Source organism: Bufo gargarizans, chromosome 6 (genome assembly GCF_014858855.1).
Source record: "Bufo gargarizans isolate SCDJY-AF-19 chromosome 6, ASM1485885v1, whole genome shotgun sequence".
In the NCBI taxonomy this organism is placed as follows: Eukaryota; Metazoa; Chordata; class Amphibia; order Anura; family Bufonidae; genus Bufo; species Bufo gargarizans.
In genome coordinates this window covers 274,047,484-274,071,722 of record NC_058085.1, presented here as the reverse complement: position 1 = coordinate 274,071,722, position 24,239 = coordinate 274,047,484, and the positions used below count along the sequence as shown (strand labels likewise).

At 47.1% G+C, this 24,239-nt stretch overlaps 1 protein-coding gene across 1 annotated transcript; it reads right to left on the bottom strand.

Annotated features, from left to right (window-relative positions):
* Positions 1–18,678: 18,678 nt before the first annotated feature.
* On the bottom strand, positions 18,679–23,110 carry LOC122942145. The gene is made up of 4 exons (XM_044299643.1): positions 23,078–23,110; positions 22,707–22,866; positions 22,100–22,562; positions 18,679–18,780 (listed from the first exon to the last, which is right to left on the bottom strand). Exons 2-4 carry the CDS (start codon positions 22,835–22,837, stop codon positions 18,679–18,681), a joined length of 696 nt encoding a protein of 231 aa, XP_044155578.1. The 5' UTR covers positions 22,838–22,866; positions 23,078–23,110.
* Between the last annotated feature and the right edge of the window lie 1,129 nt (positions 23,111–24,239).

Genomic DNA, 24,239 nt, shown 5'->3' with positions numbered 1-24,239 from the left:
AGCCCATAACAGTGCCATCCACAGACCCCCCCAGCCCATAACAGTGCCATCCACAGACCAACACCCCTTAACTGTGCCATCCACAAATTCCGTGTGTGTGTCCCCCCGCCGCTGCCGCCCCCCCAGTATGCAGATATAAAATGTATTATTCAATTAAAAGTTAAACTTGCCCCCCTCACTCCTAATAGTACCGTATATCCTAATTGCTTCTGTATAATGTCGGCAGGCGGGCTGGGCGGCCGGCGCGTCACTCACTGACATCACTTGCCTACGCCGCCTATATCATTCATAAAGTAGGCGGCGCAGGCACGTGACATCAGGGAGTTACGCTGCCGCCCGCCCGGCCTGCCTGCCGGCATTATACAGAAGCAATTAGGATATACAGTACTATTAGGAGTGAGGGGGGCATGTTTAATAACTTTTAATTGAATAATACATTTTATATTTGTGTAGCACTGGAGCAGCGGGGCGGGCTATAGTACAGAGACTGCACCGCCCCGCCGCAATTGCCGGCCCCAAGCTCCTCCTCCCAGTCCCTCCATTTTTGGGGAGGAAAAAGTGCGTCTTATGGGGTGAAAAATACGGTACTAATGAACCTTGATTCTGAAGATATAATTGACAGAGTTGCAGAAACCAGTGAACTCCTATAAAAGTTGCTGAATCCCTAGTGGAGTTTTTTTTGTCCTGTGTATCAACATGTTAACAAATACTCAGTAACACCATTTTAGAACATGGGTAATATAAATATACATAGGTTATAATATTATAATAATGTTTTTTTGTTTTTTTTTCAAAGTTTGCTGTTTACTGAATACTCATTTGTACCCCATTAACCCATATTTGCCTGTCTCCTATAGAGCATGTACTGTATATGCCACCATAGAGTCTAATAAAGGTATATATATGTCTTCTCCTGGCAGCCCATATTTTATTACCTGTGTGCTAGCTCCACATTCTGCAAACATCCTCCTGAGTGTCAGCATTCTCTGCTACCAATAAAGCTTTCAATTTGGAGCGGAAATTGCGTATCACAGCAGACTTCCCAGCCAATAGAGTATTGTCTTTGACAGACCAGGAAAAAGCTGTCAGTGAGGTGGTGTTGTGCTTCGCCTGTGTACGGAATTGGTGGTATTTGCCAGAGTTGCTGGAGAACTGTGAGTGCAATTTCGGGGGCACTGACCTGTACAGGGTGTGGAGGATGGGGAGGTTGAGATCCACTGAGGATATTATAAGACTTATCTGTAGCTTCCTATATTGTTGCAAGGTCTGTATGTTGGTTGTTGCAAAGCTTGTGTGTTGGCTGAAGCCTTCCTATCTTACTGGTGGCTGGCCCTGCCCCTCAATTGTGCTTCTGGTTTTGGCTCCACCCCTAGACTGCAAGGGGGTGGGGCCTGTTGGGGGTCATGTGATTGGGCTGCTCAGTCAAAAATGCCCGGGCCTATTTTTTGTCCCAGTCCAGCCCTGACAGCAGGTAGCCCAAGAACTGCACCTCTTGTACCGCAAAAACACACTTCTCTATTTTTGCGAACAATTTATTATCCTTTAGAATCTGTAACACCTGTCCACATGATTCTGATGTGTTTCCATGTCAGGAGAATAAATAATAATGTCATCCAAATACACGATCACAAACCTCCCCACCAGGTGATGAAAGATGTCTTTTACAAAATGTTGGAAGACCGCCAGGGCATTGGTCAACCCGAAAGGCATGACCAGGTTCTCAAAGTGCCCCTCAGGAGTATTAAAAGCAGTCCTCCATTCATCCCCTTCCTTGATCCTAACCAGATTATATGCCCCCCTTAAAACCAACTTGAATAACACCTTGACACCAATAATCTGGTTAAACAAATCTGGAATCAAAGGAAGAGGGTAAGGATCATGGATAGTAATCTGATTGAGTTCACGAAAATCCAGACATGGCCGAAGACCTCTATCTTTTTTTTTTTTTTTTTTACAAAAAAGAACCCTGCAGCCCCACTGGAGACTTGGAAGGTCTTGTGTGCCCTTTATTCAAACTCTCAGCAATATATTCTCTGGTAGCCTGCTTTTCAGGTTCAGAAAGACTATACAACCTAGATTTAGGCAATTTAGCCCCGGGAATAAGATTGACAGGGCAATCATATTCCCGATGGGAAGGTAAATCCTGACATCCAGTCTCAAAAAGCACATCGGCAAACTCAGATATAAAAGAGGGTACAGCCTTAGGCCTCATGCACACGACAGTTTATTTTCACGGTCCGCAAAAACGGGGTCCGTAGGTCCGTGATCCGTGACCGTTTTTTCGTCCGTGGGTCTTCCTTGATTTTTGGAGGATCCACGGACATGAAAAATGAAAAAAAAATCAAAGTCAAGTTTGCCATTAAAATGATAGGAAAAAACGGACACGGATCACGGACACGGATCACGGACACGGATGACAATCTTGTGTGCATCCGTGTTTTTTCACGGACCCATTGACTTGAATGGGTCCGTGAACCGTTGGCCGTGAAAAAAATAGGACAGGTCATATTTTTTTCACGGCCAGGAAAAACGGATCACGGATGCGGCTGCCAAACGGTGCATTTTCCGATTTTTTCACGGACCCATTGAAAGTCAATGGGTCCGTGAAAAAAACCGGAAAACGGCACAACGGCAACGGAGGCACACAACGGTCGTGTGCATGAGGCCTTAGTAGTAACCACTGAAAAGGATGTATTGAGACAATTATCAATGCAATAGTCCCCCTAATCCAGAATCTGCCTAGTTTGCCAATCGATAGTTGGATTATGCTTGGTAAGCCACGGTAAACCCAGAACCATAGGTGCAGGGAGACCTTCCAAGACAAAACACGAGATAACTTCTTGATGAAAGTCCCCCACTCTTAATCTGATATCATGCAAAACTTGCGACAACCACCTCTGAGTAAGAGGGGCAGAATCAATAGCAAATACAGGAATGTCTTTTCTTAATGTACTTGGTGATAACAAGTGCATGCGGACAAACTGAGCATCAATCGGGTTCACCCCAGCCCCGCTGTCGATAAATACTTCAATTCCCACAGTTTTTGACTCTAGCGCCACCTCGGCAGTCAGGACAAATCGGCAAAGGACAAATGCACATTCTCTGACTCCCCACTCACACCTCCGATAATCAGATGGGATTTAGACGCCCCTTTTTGTTTCTCTTTTTGCCGCTGAATGCTTGGACATATATTGACAAAATGTCCCCTTTGACCGCAGAAAAAACATACTCCCTGCTTGAGACTCCTACTTTTGCAAGAAAATCCTGGAGTCACTCTCCCTAATTGCATGGGTTCATCCCCAGGTATAAGCTCAGGAGTCTCTTCACCCAAAGAGTCAAAGGAATATGGTACGTTATGTAATAGAACGTCCTGAGAGAGTGGGCCCTTAGATCTCTCTCTCAGGCGTCTATCAATACGTACAGCCAAAGACATAGCTGCTTTCAAAGACTCAGGATTCTCATGAAAGGCCAAAGCGTCCTTCAGCCTCTCAGATAATCCCTGACTTGCTGGTAGCAGCCGCATCCTCCGATCCTAATGACGCCCCCTCCGCATTGTGATTGACAGGGCCAGGGAACGGAATCGTTCTCTGCTGGCCCTGCCTGTTTGCATTCAAAATCTGGCGCCTGCGCCGCGGCCGTACCTATCTTCAATCTGCGCAGGCGCACTGAGAGGCGGCCGCTCACTCGGCCGCTCCATCCTCAATGCGCCTGCGCCGATGACGTCACATCTACACCCGGCGCAGGCGCATTGAGGATGGAGCGGCCGCCTCTCAGTGCGCCTGCACAGATTGAAGATAGGTACGGCCGCGGCGCAGGCGCCAGATTTTGAATGCAAACAGGCAGGGCCAGCAGAGAACGATTCCATTCCCTGGCCCTGTCAATCACAATGCGGAGGGGGCGTCATTAGGATCGGAGGATGCGGCTGCTACCAGTAAGTAGCCGCCCTACTTGCTGGTAGCAAGGTAATTTAGCATATTTTAAAAATAGCTTTTTATCAAATTCTACTGAACCAAAATGATTACTTATGTATGCACAGCTCGCAGTATAGGGATTATTAGTAAACAAAAAAAAAAAAAAAACGGTTTAGTGGGCTTTAAAGGGGTTGTCCGGGTTCAGAGCTGAACCCGGACATCCCTCCATTTTCACCCAGGCAGCCCCCCTGACATGAGCATTGGAGCAGTTCATGCTCCGATGCTCTCCTTTGCCCTGCGCTAAATTGCGCAGGGCAAAGGCATTTTTAGGAGTTCCGGTGACGTACCGGGGCTCTCCATGGGGCTGACAGGAACCCCGGTGACGTCACCGGCACTGAAGGGCGGGATTTAGCTCTGCCCTAGCCAGTAAAACGGCTAGGGCAGAGCTAAAGCCCGCCCCTCAGAGCCGGTGACGTCACCGAACACACTGCCGGGCGGAAGTTAACGCCCGGCAGTGTGTTATTGAAAACAAAAGAGCCCATGCCCTGCGCGATTTAGCGCAGGGCACAGGAGCGCATCGGAGCATGAGATGCTCCGATGCTAGGCTCAGGGATGCTGCCGGGGTGAAAATAACGGTATGTCCGGGTTCAGCTCTGAACCCGGACAACCCCTTTAAGTAACGAAATATTCACACCCACTCTCTGGCTCTCGTCCCAGGATGAGTGTGGACGCAACTTAAAGTACCATTTTCACGCTTCCCTGAACTGAATAAAATTATTACCCCCCCCCCCCCCCCCCCTGAGAATCTATCCGGGAGAGCAACTTTAGGTTCAGGACAGGTCAGGTAACCACTATTAGGATTAGCCAACAGTAGTCTCTGCATCTGTGAGACGGTCGTGCGGAGGTAATCCACCTCCAGAGACAGCCGATCAGTGCAGCGATAACATCCATGGCTGAACTGATACAGACAACAAAATGATGGTTATTAGGTGGTTTATAATGTCACGATCAGTGTGGGGGGAAAACTCCACACTAAACACAGGAGGGAAGGGGAACAGTAACTGGGCCTGGAAACTAGGGAAGGAACAGGTCACCCCCTAAACTAACTACCAGGGGCGGACTGACCGGTCGGACACTTCGGACATGGTCCGAGGGCCCGGCCGGGATGGGGGCCCGCCCCAGAATAACATAATACCGGGCCCCGCTCACTGAAATAGTAATATTCCTATGTGAACAACTTGAAATCCCCTGCGATCCTCTGCCTCTCCCTCTCTGTACTCACAAACTCAGTAGCATAGAGGCAGCAGCAGGCAGTGTAACAGGAGCCGACAGTGGAAGCTAGCCCCGCCACACCCCGCCCTCCAACCAATCAGAGGCAGCCAGCAGTCCAGCATCCAACCAATCAGAGGCAGCCAGCAGTCCAGCACTGACTCACAGCACAGGGGAGTCGTGCAGGGACTAAGAGAATCGTCTGAGTTTATTAGTTAAAAGAATCGAATGAGTCAGAGGCGTGTCACCGAGTCCCTGCCAGGCTTCCTGCTCTGCGGCTCCCTGTATCCCGACAAGTCCGTCCAGGGGGGTGGTATAGTATTGCATGTAGCAGAGCTGTGTGTGTGTACAGGGTGCTTGCAGCAATGTAGCAGAGCTGTGTGTGTACAGGGTGCTTGCAGCAATGTAGCAGAGCTGTGTGTGTACAGGGTGCTTCCAGCAATGTAGCAGAGCAGGAAGCCTGGCAGGGACTCAGTGACAGGATTATTTTAACTCAAAGAATCAAATGAGTCTCTGACTCATTTGATTCTTTTAACTAATAAACTCTTAGACCATTATCTAAATCTCTGCAATAACTATACAGTGTAATTACATCAGTCTGCTCCACTGCATTCACTGCAGCAGAGCTGTGTTTGCCAGGAGCCAGTCCCTCCAGACCTTCGGTTCACTTGAGAGCCGACTCAGCAAGTGAACCGAAGATTCAATTAGCTGAGCCTGCGCATTGATCTTCAGTTCACTTGCTTCTGCCGGCTCAGGAAGTGAACCGAAGATCCGATTCATGATTCGGTTCTTTTGAATGAACTGATTCAAATTAATCGATTCATGAAAAAGATCCAAACTTCCCATCTCTAAAACTCAGTAGCAAGCCGGGCGGCAGCGCAACTCACTGACGTCACGCGCCTGCTCCGCCTGCTTCATTCATAAAGTGGGAGGAGCAGGCGCGTGACGTCAGTGAGTTACGCTGCCGCCCGGCCTGCTACTGAGTTTGTGAGTACAGAGAGGCAGAGGATCGCAGAGGATTTCAAGTTGTTCACATAGGAATATTAGTATTACAGTGAGCGGGGCCCGGTGTAATAGAATACAGTGACTGCACCGGGCCCCGCTGCCATTACAACACCAGATGCCGGTGTTCCGTTTACTTGACAGTATTATGTCTATATCGTGGGAGATAGTTTTACATTACGTCTAGCTTGAAGTGCTGACTAATATAAAATTTTAAATCTTTATTTCATTTCCTTCAAACTATTTTCCACGATATAGACATAATACTGTCAATTAAACGTCGCAGAGGTGCTGAAGAGGTCTAGATATTTGCATTTTGTTACCATTTATTTTTGTTTGCATTTTGTTAACCTCTACTGCGCCTGCGCCAAGTCGTCTTTTTCGCGCATGCGCAGTGTATTGAGGATCATTCACTCACAGGGACACTGTTATGGGGGGATCTGTGGATGACACATATATAGCATAAGGTGCTATATATGTGTCACCCACAGATCCCCCCCCCCCACAACAGTGTCATCCACAGATCACCACAACAGTGCCATCCACAGAGCCCCCATAACAGTGTGTCATCCACAGAGCCCCCATAACAGTGTGTCATCCACAGAGCCCCCATAACAGTGCCATCCACAGATCCCCCCCATAACAGTGCCATCCACAGAACCCCCCCATAACAGTGTCATCCACAGATCCCCCCACAACAGTGCCATCCACAGAGCCCCCATAACACCTTTTTTTTCAAAATATTTTTTTATTTGGCTATTCCCCACCCATCCTTGTAATTGTTCCGCTACTTGTGGGCGCGCGGGAATGAGTTGAGTCACTTCGGTGGGCAATCCCGTCCTGCAGTGTGTGATCCCGCAAGACCTGCCGCTGTAGGTCACGGGTCTCGCGGGATCACGCGCCACAGGATGGGATTGCGCACCGAAGTGACTGAACTCATGCCCATGTAGCCCGCAAGTAGCGGATCAGTGGAACAAGTACAAGGTGGGTGGGGGGATGATCTGTGGGGTTGCCCAGATGGCTAGGCCCTTCACAATAGTTATTAACCCCTTTCAGCAGTCCCCCATTCACTGAAGGGGAGACTGCTGAAAGGGATTAATAACTACTGTGAAAGGCCTCCCCCCTTTCACAGTAGTTATGCCCAGATATGTGCCCCCTTCACAGTAGTTATGCCCAGATATGTGCCCCCTTCACAGTAGTTATGCCCAGATATGTGCCCCCTTCACAGTAGTTATGCCCAGATATGTGCCCCCTCCACAGTAGTTATGCCCAGATATGTGCCCCCTTCACAGTAGTTATGCCCAGATATGTGCCCCCTCCACAGTAGTTATGCCCAGATATGTGCCCCCTTCACAGTAGTTATGCCCACACTGCTTCTAACAGAGGCTCACTAATGGACGCTGAGATTAGATCTCCCCATACGAGAGCATTGAATCAATGCTTTCCTATGGGGAAAAATTTGACCCTGGAGGTCATCATGCAGGGTGTGAGGACGTCCAGCGTCAGATACCAGACCAAAGGCCTGTATTAATCCAGGAAGCCCTCAGGTGGCTGCCAGCACTAGAGGCTGACTTATTGCTGGAACGTAAACCATGCAGTTTCTCTAGAACATTGCAGCTCGATTTGCAAAAGGGACACTGTACCCAGACCACGTCAATGAGCTGAAGTGGTCTGGGTGCCTTTTGTGTCACTTTAACTTTGAAATCTTATTAAAGATTGTGTAGGGTGTGGCTGGAGGCGGGGCATGGAGGCGGGACAAGGGTGGGGCTTTCAGCAGAACATGGGTGGGGCCTGTAAGGGGGCCCTTGTTTTATTTTGCCCAGGGGCCCTGAGGGTTCTCAGTCCGCCCCTGCTAACTACCTATCAATATGAATAGACCTTGAAGGTAGGAATTTTCATTTGCTGGATACCTAGGCCCCTATATCCCTATAAGGCCCTGGAATGAGGTTAGGACCAGCGATAACCCATTCCTCCCCAGATGGACGAAAGGAAGTCTCTGTCTCAGGCCCAGATGCAAACAACAGGGAATATTGCAAACATAAAACAATAAGAAAAGACAAAACTTATCTGAAAGTAGAAAATTGGCAAATCCAGAAGCATCACAGAGTACAACCGACCAGCTAGTTAGAAGGCAGGAAGAAAATCTATAAACCGCACCTCCAAGAGTGAGAAGCGGCTACTTATGGGAAAGGTAAATTACCAACAAGTAACACCTGAAGCAAGGGGTGTGGCATTCACCAAAACACAGACACAATGAGATCCACAGTGAACTTGTCAATTTAACCCACGAGTTATAAAGCAGGTATACTGTGGCTCACCCAAATCCAATCTATGGTTAAGGTGCTCTGTTTTTTTGATGATTCACCTAATCATCCCAAAGAAATAGCAATTTTGAAATTTTAAAACAGGCACTCATTACCCCTACAATATTAATATTCTGAGATTATTGGGGCACCAATTAATAGACCTCAAACTTCAGCTATTTGCAGTCATGTCATATATATTAAATGTGCATTGGTGTTTGAACAATGTATCAAAAAATAATTCAGTGTCCGTGAGTGCTTAAACATTATATCAAAAATATTGGGTGACAATTTGTGCACAATATTCCTTATAATGCCAATGATAATACCTTAACCTAATATAACATTGATATTGTAATAATCAAACCATATTATCTAATATAAATGTGAATAAAAAATAAATAACAAAATGAGACAAATGTGGATACTATATTTCCTCCCAAGGATAGTTGTCACTAATTATGTTTGAATTATGTATAAAAAGTTACTATATTTCCTCCCAAGGATAGTTGTCACTAATTATGTGTGAATTATGTATAAAAAGTTACTATATTTCCTCCCAAGGATGGTGGTATAAAAAGTTACTTGCAAATATAAAGTATAAAGCCGAATGTAAAAAGCAGGTAAAATCAATCTCTTAGGTCAGGCCAGGTATCGATAGTAGGGCTGGCGTCTGGGGCGTCCCCCTCGCACAGCCTCTTACCTGTTACCTCTGTTCACTGATCTCCAGGCTGTGTCTCTGTGTAGCGTGCAAGTGTCACGTACTCCTGCGATATTTCTGGTCATTCGGTATGTTGATTGTTGTTATCGTGATGCAAACTTTCCGGCTATGTGGAGCATGGACCTCGGCGTCTCACGTGGGAAAAGTTTGCAGTCTTTACCGTAAAGCAGCAGCTGTGACGTCAGCCGGATCAGGTGATTTTAACCTGGTCAAATGTGGAATAACCTTAAAGGGCCCAATGTCCCAAAAAAAATCCCAATTGGAATATGGAATATAATCTCTTTGTGGTGGTCTTAGGTGGGTAGTTGTGAGTCCAAAACGGTCAGACGCATTTCGAGGTGACAACCTCTTCCTCAGTGGCCTCATTTCCTAATGCAACTACCCCCTTCTTATATCTTAATTTCCTAATTTAAAGTCATTGACTATATAAGAAGGGGGTAGTTGCATTAGGAAATGAGGTTGTCACCTCGAAACGCGTCTGTCCGTTTTTGACTCACAACTACCCACCTAAGACCACCACAAAGAGATTATATTCCATATTCCAATTGGGAATTTATACCATCACACATAATTAGTGACAACCATCCTTGGGAGGAAATATAGTATCCACATTTCCCTCATTTTTTTATATTTTATTCACATTTATATTAGATAATATGGTTTTATTATTACAATATCAATGTTATATTAGGTTAAGGTATTATCATTGGCATTATAAGGAATATTGTGCACAAATTGTCACCCAATATTTTTGATATAATGTTTAAGCACTAACGGACACTGAATTATTTTTTGATACATTGTTCAAACACCAATGCACATTTAATATATATGATTGCAAATAGCTGAAGTTTGAGGTCTATTAATTGGTGTCCAAATAATCTCAGAATATTAATATTGTAATTATATTTTATTCTTTATTTTAATAAAATTCAATTTTTAATCTGTTAGCTGGTGAGTGCCTGTTTTTAAATTTCAAAATAACCCACAAGTTGCCAGTCTCTCCGATCTCCTGGTTCCTGCCACGGGAACATCCGTGACACTATGACTTGATTGAAGAGAGACAATGGCTAAGCTTCTGCTCCATAAGATTTCTAGTTGCTGAGATGGTATGCGGAATACAGTTCCTCCATTCCAAAGGCATCGTTCACAGAGATCTGAAAGCCGATAACATCCTCTTGACTACACAAGGCCACATTAAGATCACTGATTTTGGTCTTGCTATCAGATTCACAAGAGAAGGAGACATTCACGGGACCCCTGCACCAGAGAAGATCACTGGTGAGCCGTATTGTGCTGCAGAAGACTGATTTGCTTTAGGCTTAATTGTAGACCTGCAGAGACGGTTGTCCAGGTCACTGACATAGTCCAAAAACAAGAAACATCTGAAAACTTTGACCATGCTGATAAAGACTTGTTAACTGGGCTCCTGTGCAATGACAAGTCTCTAAGATTAGGGATGAGAAGCAACATACGTGAGCATACCTTTTTCTCTTTAATTAACTGGGATGAACTGGAATCAGGAAAAGTGGAGTCACCACTCAAAATCAGTCAAGACGCCATGGAAGAGTATGTGACAAGGCAGATATCGGTACCACACAGTGAGGCTGAGAAGCAGCAGCCAATCACCAACCAAGAGCTGTTCAAGAAGGTCTCATTTGTTTGTCCAGCTTGGAGTGCACACTACCATACTGCTCCAATGCACCCGGACCCGTCACCTGATTGCCTGTCCATTTCCTGATTCAGCTAAGCCAAGAGCCCCATCTAGCAGGATATAATGGACGAATGCTCAACAGGTATGTACATCAGATATATAATATGTTCATCTACTTAGATTTCCTTAATCCTAACCTATTAATGATTAACAAAAAATATTCCTGATTGTTCTGACTTTAGTACATGATAAAACTCTTATATGTATTAGGAAATTCCCCTATCAGTTTTCATATAATTCAGCCATTCTGGTGCTGAGGAATATATATCATTCGATGAATAGAAGTCATACAAATATGGAATCAGATGCGGTTAGGAACGTTTTTGCTGTTAGTTCCTGTAGTGTAATTTATTCTTAGTCACCCTAGATGACTTTAACATGCAATCTTTACCATTGCAGTCTATGGGCGAATCACTATGAACCTATCCACTGCTGGTTCAGACAGGGCTTCATATAAACATGGCTATGGCAGGCCTCAGAGTGTTTAGAAGGCCCAAGGCTGCCATAGCAAGGCTGAATGGGTGTCTGCTGTGTAACAAAGGAGGCAACTGGAGGCTATGGCGCCTTCACAGCTTCTGAGCAGGCACTATCTTTAAAAACCAGACATCCTTGTTCATATATATATATATATATATATATTGTAGGAGAGTACCTGGGGTGGTAGTAGACGGGAGGTACGTGCCACCGGGGGTCCTGGCCCCGGTGGAGTAAGAGCCAGAAAAGTGCATTTTGCAGCGGTTATGCTGTTAACACAGCGGATCCGGGCCGGCTCTTATTGGGAGCAGGCAGATATGCGGGCGGGTGCCTGTCTCCCCACGGTCCAGGCCAGGTTTTGCAGGGAAGGGTTAAAACCTGACCAGCAACAAGGGTGTGGTGTGCAATGTGAAGCTTCTGTGTTCTCTGGCTGTGAGAGTGAGAAGTGGAGGTGAGCTGGGCTGTGTGCTGAGGCCTGTGGAGGACTGTGCAGGATCCTGCAGCTGAAACCAGGAGGGATCCGTGTCCTGTGGCTAGAAGCAAGACCCATGGACTTACTTCACCAAGGAGAAAAAGGTGACATTACTCCTGGCTTTAAATAGACTTTGCTTTATGTGACTGAAACAGGCCTCAAGTAGCCTGCAGCAGGGACTTGCTGTGTTTGAACTATTATTTTGCTGTTGTGTGTGACCACCCTCCCTATGAACTGCACCGTCTTTCACAAATATGCACCGTGTGAATAAACAAAGCATCGTGTTTTACACCAAGACCATTCTGTGTTGCCTCTATACTGCACTCGCTACCACTGCCTACCAGAGCGGATCCCCACAATTGGTGGCTTCAGCGGGCAAACGGCAGTGAGACCGGTAATTGTGTTGTTTTGACTGTATGTCATATATTAAGCCGGCAAGTTTTATGGCTCCAGATAAGATGGAGGAGGCCATTAGACACTTGGTGCAAAGTAATGAGGAGGCTACTCGGAGACATGAGGAAGCCCTGAGAGACCAGCGGCAGTTGAATAGTCTAGTGGCCCAGCAACTGGCGACTATGCAAGAGTCCATGCGTGTGTTACAACAACAAGCCGTCCCGGGGGGGGACCGCAGTCCTACCTGCTGCCCGGGATAAGGTGCGCTCAGCATTAAGAAAGATGGGCCCCGAAGAGGATATCGAGGCGTTCCTGATGGTCTTCGAACGCACTGCGGAACAGGAAAGGTTACCGGCAGAACAGTGGGCCGAAGTAGTGGCGCCATTTTTAGTGGGAGACGCACAAAAGGCCTACTTCGACCTCAGTCAGGAGGAAGCCAAAAGCTATAAGAGGCTGAAGGGGGAGGTGTTGGCTCGTCTTGGGGTTAATACCTATGTGCGTGCACATCGAGTCTACCGGTGGGCCTTCTCCGAGTCCCGGCCTGCTCGGTCCCAGGCCTATGACCTGTTACACCTGGTAAGAAAATGGCTGCAGCCTGAGACATTGAGCCCCTCGCAGATGGTGGAACGGGTGGTGGTCGATCGTTTGGTGCGCACACTGCCAAGGGCCATACAGCGCTGGGTTGGTCAGGGAGACCCCGGCAACCTGGATCAGTTAGTAAGCCTTGTCGAGAGGTATGTGGCAACCCAGGACTTGGTGCGGGACTCAACGCAGGCGCAGGAATCCCGTCGGGCTCCCTCTCAGGCTAGGGATCCGGAAAAAGGGACCCAACCACAAAGGGGGGGGAAGACTAGTCCTACTCCAGGGAAGAGAGACCGGGGAGGGACCACGGGGATTCAATGTTGGCACTGCCACGGCCTGGGACATAGGGCAGCGAACTGTCCTCAAACACCTGAACCCATGGACTGCGGGTTCGCTTGCCGGTGCTCTTTCTTTGCCCGGCCTGTATGTACCGCGGATGCCAGGCCGACCACCGATATGCCACCTCTGTGCCAAGTCTTGGTCGATGGGCATCCGATTAATGCTTTGCTGGACTCTGGGAGCCTGGTGACCCTAGTGCATGAGTCCTTAGTGTCTGAGACACTCCCAGAGAAGCAAACCCTGTCCATTGTCTGTATCCATGGGGACCGCCGGGAGTACCCCACTGCCAGGGTTACCATGTCCGTGTTGGGCAAAGAGGTGTAGCATGTCGTCGGAGTGGGACGCCAAATCCCTTATGCCGCCATACTGGGAAGGGATTTTCCTTTGTTCTGGACTCTATGGAAGAGCAATATGCCTTCCCTTAGGGACAGACGACAATCGGGCCCAGTGCCCGAGGATCCCGATGCAGGGATACCAGCTGTAGGGGTCACCACATCACCTGTAGAGTGTCATCCCGATAGGTTTCCCCTAGAGGTGTTGGCAGGCGAATCCGTGGAAACCCCGTCCATCCCGGACCTGGAGGTTTCCCGTGACACGTTCGGGACCGCCCAGCTCCAGGATCCGACATTATTACGGGCGAGGGAAGGGGTGACAGTGGTAAATGGGGTGGCTCAGCACCCAGGGGCCGACTCGGTGTTTCCCCATCTGGCTTTTAACCAGGACCTGCTGTATAGGGTGGACAAAGTGCAGCACGAGGTAGTGGAGCAGCTGGTGGTACCCCAGCCATACCGCCGTGTGGTACTGGACTTGGCCCACTCCCACGTGCTGGGAGGACATTTGGGCGTAAAAAAAAACCCAAGAGCGGATTCTGCAAAGGTTCTATTGGCCCGGGGTTTATGAGGAGGTCAAAAGGTTTTGCCAATCCTGTCCAGTGTGTCAGATGACGAGCCCCCAGCCCCACTATCGCAGTCCCCTAGTACCCATGCCCATCATCGAGGTCCCCTTCGAAAGAATAGGGATGGATCTGGTAGGCCCCATAAACAAGTCGGCCAGAGGGCACCAGCATATCTTGGTGGTCTTAGACTATGCCACCAGATATCCTGAAGCGATCCCACTACGTCATACTTCTGCTAAGCTCATAGCTAAAGAACTCATGGGTATGTTCGCAAGGGTGGGGATTCCAAAAGAGATCCTGACCGACCAGGGGACGCCCTTCATGTCTAAGGTGACGAGGGAGCTCTGCAAGCTTTTAGGGGTTAAACGGTTGCACACGTCCGTATACCATCCTCAGACCGACGGACTAGTGGAACGCTTTAACAAAACCCTAAAAACTATGCTTAAAAGAACCGTAGCCAAAGACGGAAAGGATTGGGACCTGTTGCTGCCGTACGTATTGTTCGCAGTGCGAGAAGTGCCCCAGGCATCTACGGGATTCTCGCCCTTCGAGCTATTATACGGTCGACGGCCAAGAGGGTTGCTGGACATCGCTAAAGAGGCGTGGGAGCAACAGCCCACCCCCCACAAGAGTATTATAGAGCATATAGAAAAGATGCAGGACCGTATAGAGACAGTCCTACCAATCGTCCGGGAACACATGGAAGCCGCCCAACTGGCACAGAGCCGGGTATACAACCGGAGTGCCCAGGTCCGGACATTTAACCCGGGTGACCGGGTACTGGTGCTAGTCCCCACCATTGACAGTAAGTTTTTGGCACGGTGGCAAGGTCCCTACGAGGTGAAAGAGAAGGTAGGGTCAGTGAATTACAAGATATCCCAGCCAGGCCGGCGGAAGCCAGAACAGGTATATCATGTAAATTTACTGAAATCGTGGAGAGATAGGGAGTGTCTCATTGGGGACAGCCCAAGCACTGTCTTGTCTGCGGGGAAGATCCCAGCTCCACCCGAGGTCCCGGAGGGCACCTCCGCGGTAAAGATAGCGGGTGGTCTGTCGACTAAACAAGCTCAGGAAGCCAAAGAGTTGGTGAGTCGAAATAGGGACGTATTCTCTGAGCTTCCTGGTCGAACTTCGGTAGTCCGACATGACATCGTCACCGCGCCCCACGTCAGGGTACGGTTAAAGCCGTATCGTGTACCGGAGGCCCGGCGACAGGCCATTTCAGAAGAAGTAAGGTCCATGTTGAGGTTAGGGGTGATTGAGGAGTCAAGGAGCGAGTGGGCCAGCCCCATAGTCCTCATCCCAAAACCTGACGGTACTCTGCGCTTCTGCAATGACTTTAGAAAGCTCAACGAAGTGTCGAAATTCGATGCCTACCCCATGCCCCGGGTAGACGAGCTCATAGAACGGCTAGGGAAAGCTCGCTATTTCTCGGTCCTCGACCTCACAAAAGGATATTGGCAGGTGCCTCTCACGGAGGCGGCAAAGGAGAAGACTGCCTTTGTCACCCCCGAGGGGTTATTTCAGTACCAAGTTTTGCCCTTTGGCCTACATGGCGCTCCAGCCACCTTCCAGCGATTGATGGACGTCATCCTACGGCCCCATCGTCCATATGCTTCGGCATATCTGGACGACATCATCGTGTTTAGCCAGGACTGGGAGAGTCACCTGCCCAAGGTACAGGCCGTAGTCGTTTCACTTAGAAAAGCTGGACTGACGGCCAACCCAAAAAAGTGTTCGCTCGGGTTCGAGGAGGTCCGGTACCTGGGATACGTGATTGGGCGGGGAGTTGTCAAACCCCAGGTAAACAAGGTTGAGGCGATCAAGAGCTGGCCCAGACCTCTTACCACCAAGCAAGTACGTTCGTTCCTAGGGATGATAGGATATTACATGCGCTTTATCCCCAACTTTGCCACAGTAGCGGCCCCATTGACAAGACTTTTAAAGGGGAGGAAGACGGTGATGGTCCGCTGGGATGAGCAGGCGGAGGAGGCATTCTCCCGTTTGAAGTCGGCTCTGTGTGGGTCCCCGGTTTTGGTGACACCCGACTTCACACGGGAATTTGTCGTTCAGACGGACGCCTCTGGAGTGGGCCTAGGGGCAGTACTCTCTCAGGAAATCAGTGGGGAGGAACACCCTGTTGTCTTCCTGAGTCGCAAACTCACCCCAGCGGAAACCAGGTACAGCGTGGTAGAGAGAGAATGCCTGGCCATTAAGTGGGCCCTCGAGTCCCTTAGGTACTATCTGTTAGGGAGAAGGTTCCGTCTGGTGACCGACCATTCCCCTCTCCAGTGGATGAGCCGGGCCAAGGAGGGGAGTGCCCGGGTCACCAGATGGTTCTTGTCCCTCCAGAATTTTAAGTTCAGTGTCGAACACAGGGCAGGCCGCTTACAGGGGAATGCCGATGCCCTGTCCCGGGTACACTGTTGTACATGTGTCCAACCCCTCAGGATTGAACAGGGTGTGCAACCCTTCAGGGTTGAACAAAGGGGGGGGATATGTAGGAGAGTACCTGGGGTGGTAGTAGACGGGAGGTACGTGCCACCGGGGGTCCTGGCCCCGGTGGAGTAAGAGCCAGAAAAGTGCATTTTGCAGCGGTTATGCTGTTAACACAGCGGATCCGGGCCGGCTCTTATTGGGAGCAGGAAGATATGCGGGCGGGTGCCTGTCTCCCCACGGTCCAGGCCAGGTTTTGCAGGGAAGGGTTAAAACCTGACCAGCAACAAGGGTGTGGTTTGCAATGTGAAGCTTCTGTGTTCTCTGGCTGTGAGAGTGAGAAGTGGAGGTGAGCTGGGCTGTGTGCTGAGGCCTGTGGAGGACTGTGCAGGATCCTGCAGCTGAAACCAGGAGGGATCCGTGTCCTGTGGCTAGAAGCAAGACCCATGGACTTACTTCACCAAGGAGAAAAAGGTGACATTACTCCTGGCTTTAAATAGACTTTGCTTTATGTGACTGAAACAGGCCTCAAGTAGCCTGCAGCAGGGACTTGCTGTGTTTGAACTATTATTTTGCTGTTGTGTGTGACCACCCTCCCTATGAACTGCACCGTCTTTCACAAATATGCACCGTGTGAATAAACAAAGCATCGTGTTTTACACCAAGACCATTCTGTGTTGCCTCTATACTGCACTCGCTACCACTGCCTACCAGAGCGGATCCCCACAATATATATATAGTTCAAGGAAAATGGCGGCACTGGTACAAACTCAGACGAAGTTAGGGTGCACGTCCCAAGGGGAATAGGATTCTTACCCCAATGTATAGATCCAGAAAAACGGGCGGCACTCCAATGGATAAAAGTAAGTGAACCTTTATTCACCCAGGTGGTGCAACGTTTCGGCTCTACACTTGAGCCTTTTTCAAGCAAAGATACAACTCAAATCACAGCATTATATACAGGTGAATCAATTAGCATATCCAACATGTGATCACACTCCACCCAGTGGGTGTGTTACAGATCGTGACAGTCATGTGTAAAACAAGGTAAACATTGCATAAAAAAAAATAGTAATCAAAGTGCAGATCAAATAAAAAAATACATGTATCATACATGTCATGTACAATGTGACTAGGAATTAATGACAAAAGTGTCGGTTAGAACAACCGAACTATCCGATCGGTGCGCTTTGATCTAGTATACTTTACAGGGGGGAGAAACAGAAAGGAGGGGTGATCATGCAGACATACCAAAGAAGGCGAGGTGATTCCTGTCATGCCGCTACTCGGCGGTGTTTACTATTCATTGCGCAGACATAGCGCAGCACCAATCAGGGATATGCATGCAGGAGGCGTCCGGTGTCGTCAGACTAAGTTGCAGCGTCATCTTCAGAGTCAGGACGTCTATCTCCAGGCGCATGCTCAGTAAACAAAATCCTGCTGTCGGCGCCATCTTACTTCATGGAGAGAAGCCCCTGTATTATAGCACTCAGTGTAGCGCATCCAGCCCACTTTGTAACGGGTATGTGCAGCTTAGAAAGACAGGGGCTCCCTAGAAACCAGGGTGTCCATCTGTACTGTCCAGGTGAAGCCATGTCATGACCACGGAAACCGCGGTCCATGCAGAGACATCACTAGGATTACTGAGTGCCATCCTACCCGAGAGGGATCTCCTCTTGTAGGCACACAGATGCCACAGAATGCAGGTAGCATATAAATACCGTATCACTCAGGCTTTCTATCCTAATCGACCAATCCCACGGTGCCTGCCAGATTAAGGCTACTTTCACACTTGCGGCAGAGTGATCCGGCAAGCAGTTCCGTCGCCGGAATTACCTGCCGGATCCGTCAAAATCAACATTAACGGATATTTTTCATGCAACGGATCCGTCGTTCCGGCAATAGTATTTTATGCCGGATCCGTCATTCCGTTGCATCCGACATACACTTTTCGACGGATCCGTCTGCCGGATCCGTCGTAATAGCGGATCCGTCTGTTCCGTTTCCTTCCGTTTGTAAACGGAAGGACGGATCCGTTATTCAAATTTCAGAGATAAAAAGATGCAATCTGTTAAGCAAATACTACAAGTGGCTATAAAAGAAAACCGAAGGTCACTTACCACTCAGAAGTTCCTTCTGCAGAGTGTAAAGATGATGCCAGACCATATTAGTTTTGGATTCCAGGCTCTAATTCTGGTTTCGCGCTGGAGAAGACGTCTTCGAGACAGACAGCGTAGAAAGCGTCGCTATTGGGTGCATCCAATAACATCTGCAAGAATAAGAAGGGGAGTTTTTGAAACTTTGTTTCCCGAATTGAGGAATTATCCAGACAAATTTGTTAATTACTTACGGATGACAGTACAAAGTTTTGACGATCTCTTACAACGGGTGTCACCACACATTCAAAGGCAAGACACCACTTTCCGCCGCTGTGTTTCCCCAGCAGAACGCCTGTTGTTGACCATAAGGTAAAGTAGATAAATATTATATATAGTACGAATTCTAATTTTTTAAAGCTGCTCATTGGTAGTGTAAAAGTAAATTAATTTAAATTTTTATTTCCTGTGATCATTGTAGAAAGTGTATAGGCCACAAGTGATTATTATTTTTAATTATGCTTAAATCCAAATAATGGTCAAACAATGTCAAATGAACTGTGATAAATATCGGTCACCATGGAGAAGAAACCTTTCTCCTTTTTTTTACATTATTATTGTCTACATAAAAAATCTTGATAAAAAAACGTCCCATAGAATTGTATCTCGAATGATATATATTATAATTTTTTCTAAAATAAAAATCTTTTTTTTTCCATAGGTTTCTTGCAAGTGGAGAAAGTTTTAGCTCACTCCATTTCCAATTTCGCCTTGGCATATCGACTGTTTCCATGATTGTGAAGGAGACATGCCGTGTTTTGTGGGATCAACTTCATGAAGAATTTATTCCACATCCAACTAGACAGCATTGGACCGAAATTGCTGAAAAATATTGGGACATTTGTCAGTTTCCCAACTGCATAGGTGCAGTAGACGGGAAACATATAAGAATAATCAAGCCCCAAGGATCCGGATCTGAGTTTTACAACTATAAGAAATATTTTTCAATAATTCTAATGGCTATCGCTGATGCAGAATACCGATTTGTTGCCGTCGACGTGGGGGCCTATGGACGCACCAACGATTCCATGGTTTTTAAAAATTCTTATATGGGCAGGAGTCTATATAATAGAGAATTTGATTTCCCGCAGCCTCAACCACTGCCAGGTACTGAGGCCCCACCCATGCCGTTTGTATTGGTTGGTGATGAGGCCTTCCAAATGTGTGGAAATCTTCTGAAACCTTATTCAAGCCGCGGATTAAATTTAACAAAACGGACATACAACTACCGCTTGACCAGGGCTCGAAGAATGGTTGAATGTACATTTGGAATTTTGGTTGCAAAATGGCGGATTTTTACCAAACCAATTCATATGAAGGTGGAATCGGTGGATGAGGTTGTAAAGTGTGCAGTTGTGTTACACAACTACCTCCTTAAAAAGGAACCACTGAATTTGGAACAGATACAGGAGGACAGCGAGATGCCAAGCATTGAAAGTTTTGGACCACGGTCAAGTGTTGCAGTATCACGGATGAGAGACTGTTTTGCAGATTATTTTTGCTCGGAGGCAGGAAGGGTGGACTGGCAGGACCGATTTGTTTAAACATTTTCATTTTTTTTGAGATTTACAGTTAATTTCTGTTTATTTTAGTGGTTTACAGTTTTTTGTATTAGTTTTCAATTGGATTTGTGTTTCAATAAATATAGTTTTTCTAAGTATTTGAAATTTTTAATTATATATTATTTTTAGCACGATATAAGAGAAATACATTCGTGATTTGCTACACTGCAGATATATTATTGTGTTGATACTCAATTTCAATCTTCTATATCGCTAGAGGAGCCACACATCTTTGTGTAGCTTCGCTGGCGCAGGTAGATTTTATCAGGCCTGTTATGGTGTAGTAATCTGACCAACGCCAGCGGAGCGACACATACTTGTGTCGCTCCACTGGCGAAGGTAGATTTTATCAGGCCTTTTATGTTATAGTAATCTGACCAACGCCAGCGGAGCGACACATACTTGTGTTGCTCCACTGGCGAAGGTAGATTTCATCAGTCCTTTTATGGTGTAGTATCTGACCGACACCAGAGGAGCGACACATACTTCTGTTGCTCCACTGGTGAAGGTAGATTTTATCAGGCCTGTTATGGTGTAGTAATCTGACCAACGCCAGCGGAGCGACACATACTTGTGTCGCTCCACTGGCGAAGGTAGATTTTATCAGGCCTGTTATGTTGTAGTAATCTGACCAACGCCAGCGGAGCGACACATACTTGTGTTGCTCCACTGGCGAAGGTAGATTTCATCAGTCCTTTTATGGTGTAGTATCTGACCGACACCAGAGGAGCGACACATACTTCTGTTGCTCCACTGGTGAAGGTAGATTTTATCAGGCCTGTTATGGTGTAGTAATCTGACCAACGCCAGCGGAGCGACACATACTTGTGTCGCTCCACTGGCGAAGGTAGATTTTATCAGGCCTGTTATGTTGTAGTAATCTGACCAACGCCAGCGGAGCGACACATACTTGTGTTGCTCCACTGGCGAAGGTAGATTTCATCAGTCCTTTTATGGTGTAGTATCTGACCGACACCAGAGGAGCGACACATACTTCTGTTGCTCCACTGGTGAAGGTAGATTTTATCAGGCCTGTTATGGTGTAGTAATCTGACCAACGCCAGCGGAGCGACACATACTTGTGTCGCTCCACTGGCGAAGGTAGATTTTATCAGGCCTGTTATGGTGTAGTAATCTGAGCAACGCCAGCGGAGCGACACATACTTGTGTCGCTTCGCTGGCGATCGTACAATTTTAAAGACCTTTCCTACATACACTAAAGTAATCTCCCATCGCTGTCGGAGCAAACCAAGTATAGTTCACTTCAAAAGCGATGTGAGATGTTCGCTTTTATTTACCAAAAAATTAAATAAATACAAAACAAATAAAATTTATAAACAATATCTTTTTTATTTTAAAAATAATTTTTTTTAAATAATATAAATAACTTTTTAGAATAATAAAAAAACAAAAAAAAAGGCTATAAATGCCTGTAAGTAGGACCGGTGGGAGTGGTGGGAGTAGAAGGTTGGGTGGTGGAGGTTTCAACACTGGTTGGTCCCCCTCGTTCCTGTGCCCCTGTGGACATAAAAGTGTGTGTTGTGGCAAGCACAACAGAGGGAGTATTCAATCTGGATGGGGGAGCGGGAGAAGGAGTTGACCGAGCCAGAGTAGAAGGAGTGTTGAAACTGCTAGTTGGAAAATATTGAGGAGGAGAAGGAGAAAAGTGGTGAGAAAAGTGCTCGGTGGAATGTGGAGGCTGGGATGGGGGATGAGGAGGTAGGAAAGGTGGGTAGGTAGTTTGGGTAGGGGGTTGTTGAGGTTGTGATGGGGGATAGGGCATGGATGGGGGATAGGGCATGGATGGGGGATAGGGCATGGATGGGGGATAGGGCATGGATGGGGGATAGGATGTGGGGCGGTGTTGAACTTGCCACAAGACACTGTCCACCTGTCTTCGGGCCTCAAACAACTGGTCGGGCGTAAATCGTTCCATCACGGGGAGCAACGAATACCAATAGTGATGCACAGGACCCAATTGCGACGTATGCACCGCCCCCTCCTGCAGACGTCGCACTTGTTCCTCCAAAGCGGCAATCCTATTGGTATATCCCATCAAGGACTCGTAAACGAGCCTTGTGAGATCCTCGTAGTCCGCCTGACGGCTCCTACCGGTCCTCTGGCGACGCATCAATGCCTCAAAAAGTGGTGCCATTGTGGCCATTGTTGCGTCGCCAGAGGGCACAGGTAGGGGAACATTGAGGTCCCGACCAGCTGTTGGAGTAGGACGTGAGGGACCCGCGGTGGGCGGCTCTTCGGGGACCGCCTCTTGAGCTCCGGACTCTGGAAGGACTTCACGAGGAGCTTGTTGCGCCCGAGTACTGCTAGATGTGCTGTAAAAGGAAAAAAGAAAATTAATGGACAAATAGGGAACTATGTGTGAATGTCCAAGACAGAGTGTCAAATGACAGTCTGTCTAGGCCACACACATAGATTGGAGATTAGTATTCATAATTATTATAAACATTACAGCTTACCTTCGCAGCTGTAGGGTTCTCCTAAGAAAACCTAATGCGGCCGCATAACGGTACGGCCGCTTTTGGCTTCCTCCTGAACCACTCGGGCGCTTGACCTCCTCGTTGTAGTCCTTCTTATAGCGGTCCCTCATTGACCGCCACCGCACCAGGATTGTAGTCCCTGTCCGCAAGAAAAAAATAAATAAAATAAATATTATAATAATTTATTTCAGACATCAGAAATGGTTTAGTATTTGTTTGAACCTGCTACAACAACAATAAAAAAATTATTGATGTTCACTATAGGTAGCATTGAGTGACCAACTTCAACCAGACACAAAACCAATTTATAATGAAAAGTACACATGTGCATTATACTAGAGTATACTTACGGCACTCCTCCCATTGACTCTCATTGAGGTCGTCCCAATTAGGCACCAAGACTTCGCATATCTCAAGCCAGAGGAGCCGGGTACCATGATGGTCAGCATGGCGGCGGTCTGTGTGGTCCCAGAGCGGTGGTCTATCCTCCACCATCTGGATGAGGAGTTCATTGTCAATTATACAACTACCAAATTCCTCCTCATCCGTTCTGGTGGAGCGTCGTGAACCCTAAAATAAAAAAAAAATATTATAATCTCATGTTTAAAGCAGGTTTGGGTCTATAGAGATAGGACCTGCACGGCTAGATCGCCGCTAGCATGTTTTCAATATATGTGTCCAATAAAAGGCTGTGTGGTTTTAATTAAATAAAGAGAAAGGATTTTATAGATATGTAAATGAGTGTTGAATGTGTCGCTCATGCGCTGTTCTCGGCATGAAGCTGATGTCAGGACAGGGAAGGAACAATATAAAGGCACTGCTCACAAGGAAGGTTAGTGCAGCCCTTGAACACTCATTTATATCTATAAAAAAATTTTTTTAATTAAGTTAAAACCACACAGCCCTATAGGACACATATGTTGCGAACATGCTAGCGGCAATCTAGCCGTGCAGGTCCGTATCTCTATAGGCCCAAACCTGTTGACAGAAATCCTTTTAACAGTTTTAAAATTAAAAATATTCCTCTAGGAAATACTCACACGAACACGACCGCCGCGGGCTCCCCGACTTCCTCTGGCTTTCGATTGACGACCTCTGTTGGATCCAACGGGAGGAGCGACCTGTAATAGAAATACCAACAACAAAAAAAAAATTTAATATACAAATCATAATATTGTGTTTAAAAAAAAAAAAGATAAAAAAAAAATATTTACCGCTTCATGTCCTCCACCACCAGCTTCCTCCTCTCCAGCGGTCTCTGGGCCGCGAGGCCTCTCCTCCGCAGATGATGACTGTGAATTATAAACAATAAAAAAATTAAGAAATGCGTTCATAATGTAAATGCAGAATGCTTTAAAAAAATTGTTACCGTATCATGTCTCCGCCTACGTCTTGGAGGAGAGGTCCCGGCATCAGTTGAAGATGTTGAGCCTGTAGAAAAAAAAATATTACTCTGATTATTATTATTATTATTAAATATTAACAACAAACCAAGACTAATAATACTTACTT

Bases quoted from the DNA above. Each gene is read 5' to 3' on its own strand.
- LOC122942145 (XM_044299643.1), bottom strand. From the start codon at position 22,837: ATGAGGGACCGCTATAAGAAGGACTACAACGAGGAGGTCAAGCGCCCG. The intron at 22,563-22,706 runs GTAAGCTGTAAT...TTCCTTTTACAG, and splicing joins AGAACCCTACAGCTGCGAAG to CACATCTAGCAGTACTCGGG. The intron at 18,781-22,099 runs GTTCAACACCGC...TTATTCTTGCAG, and splicing joins TGGACAGTGTCTTGTGGCAA to ATGTTATTGGATGCACCCAA.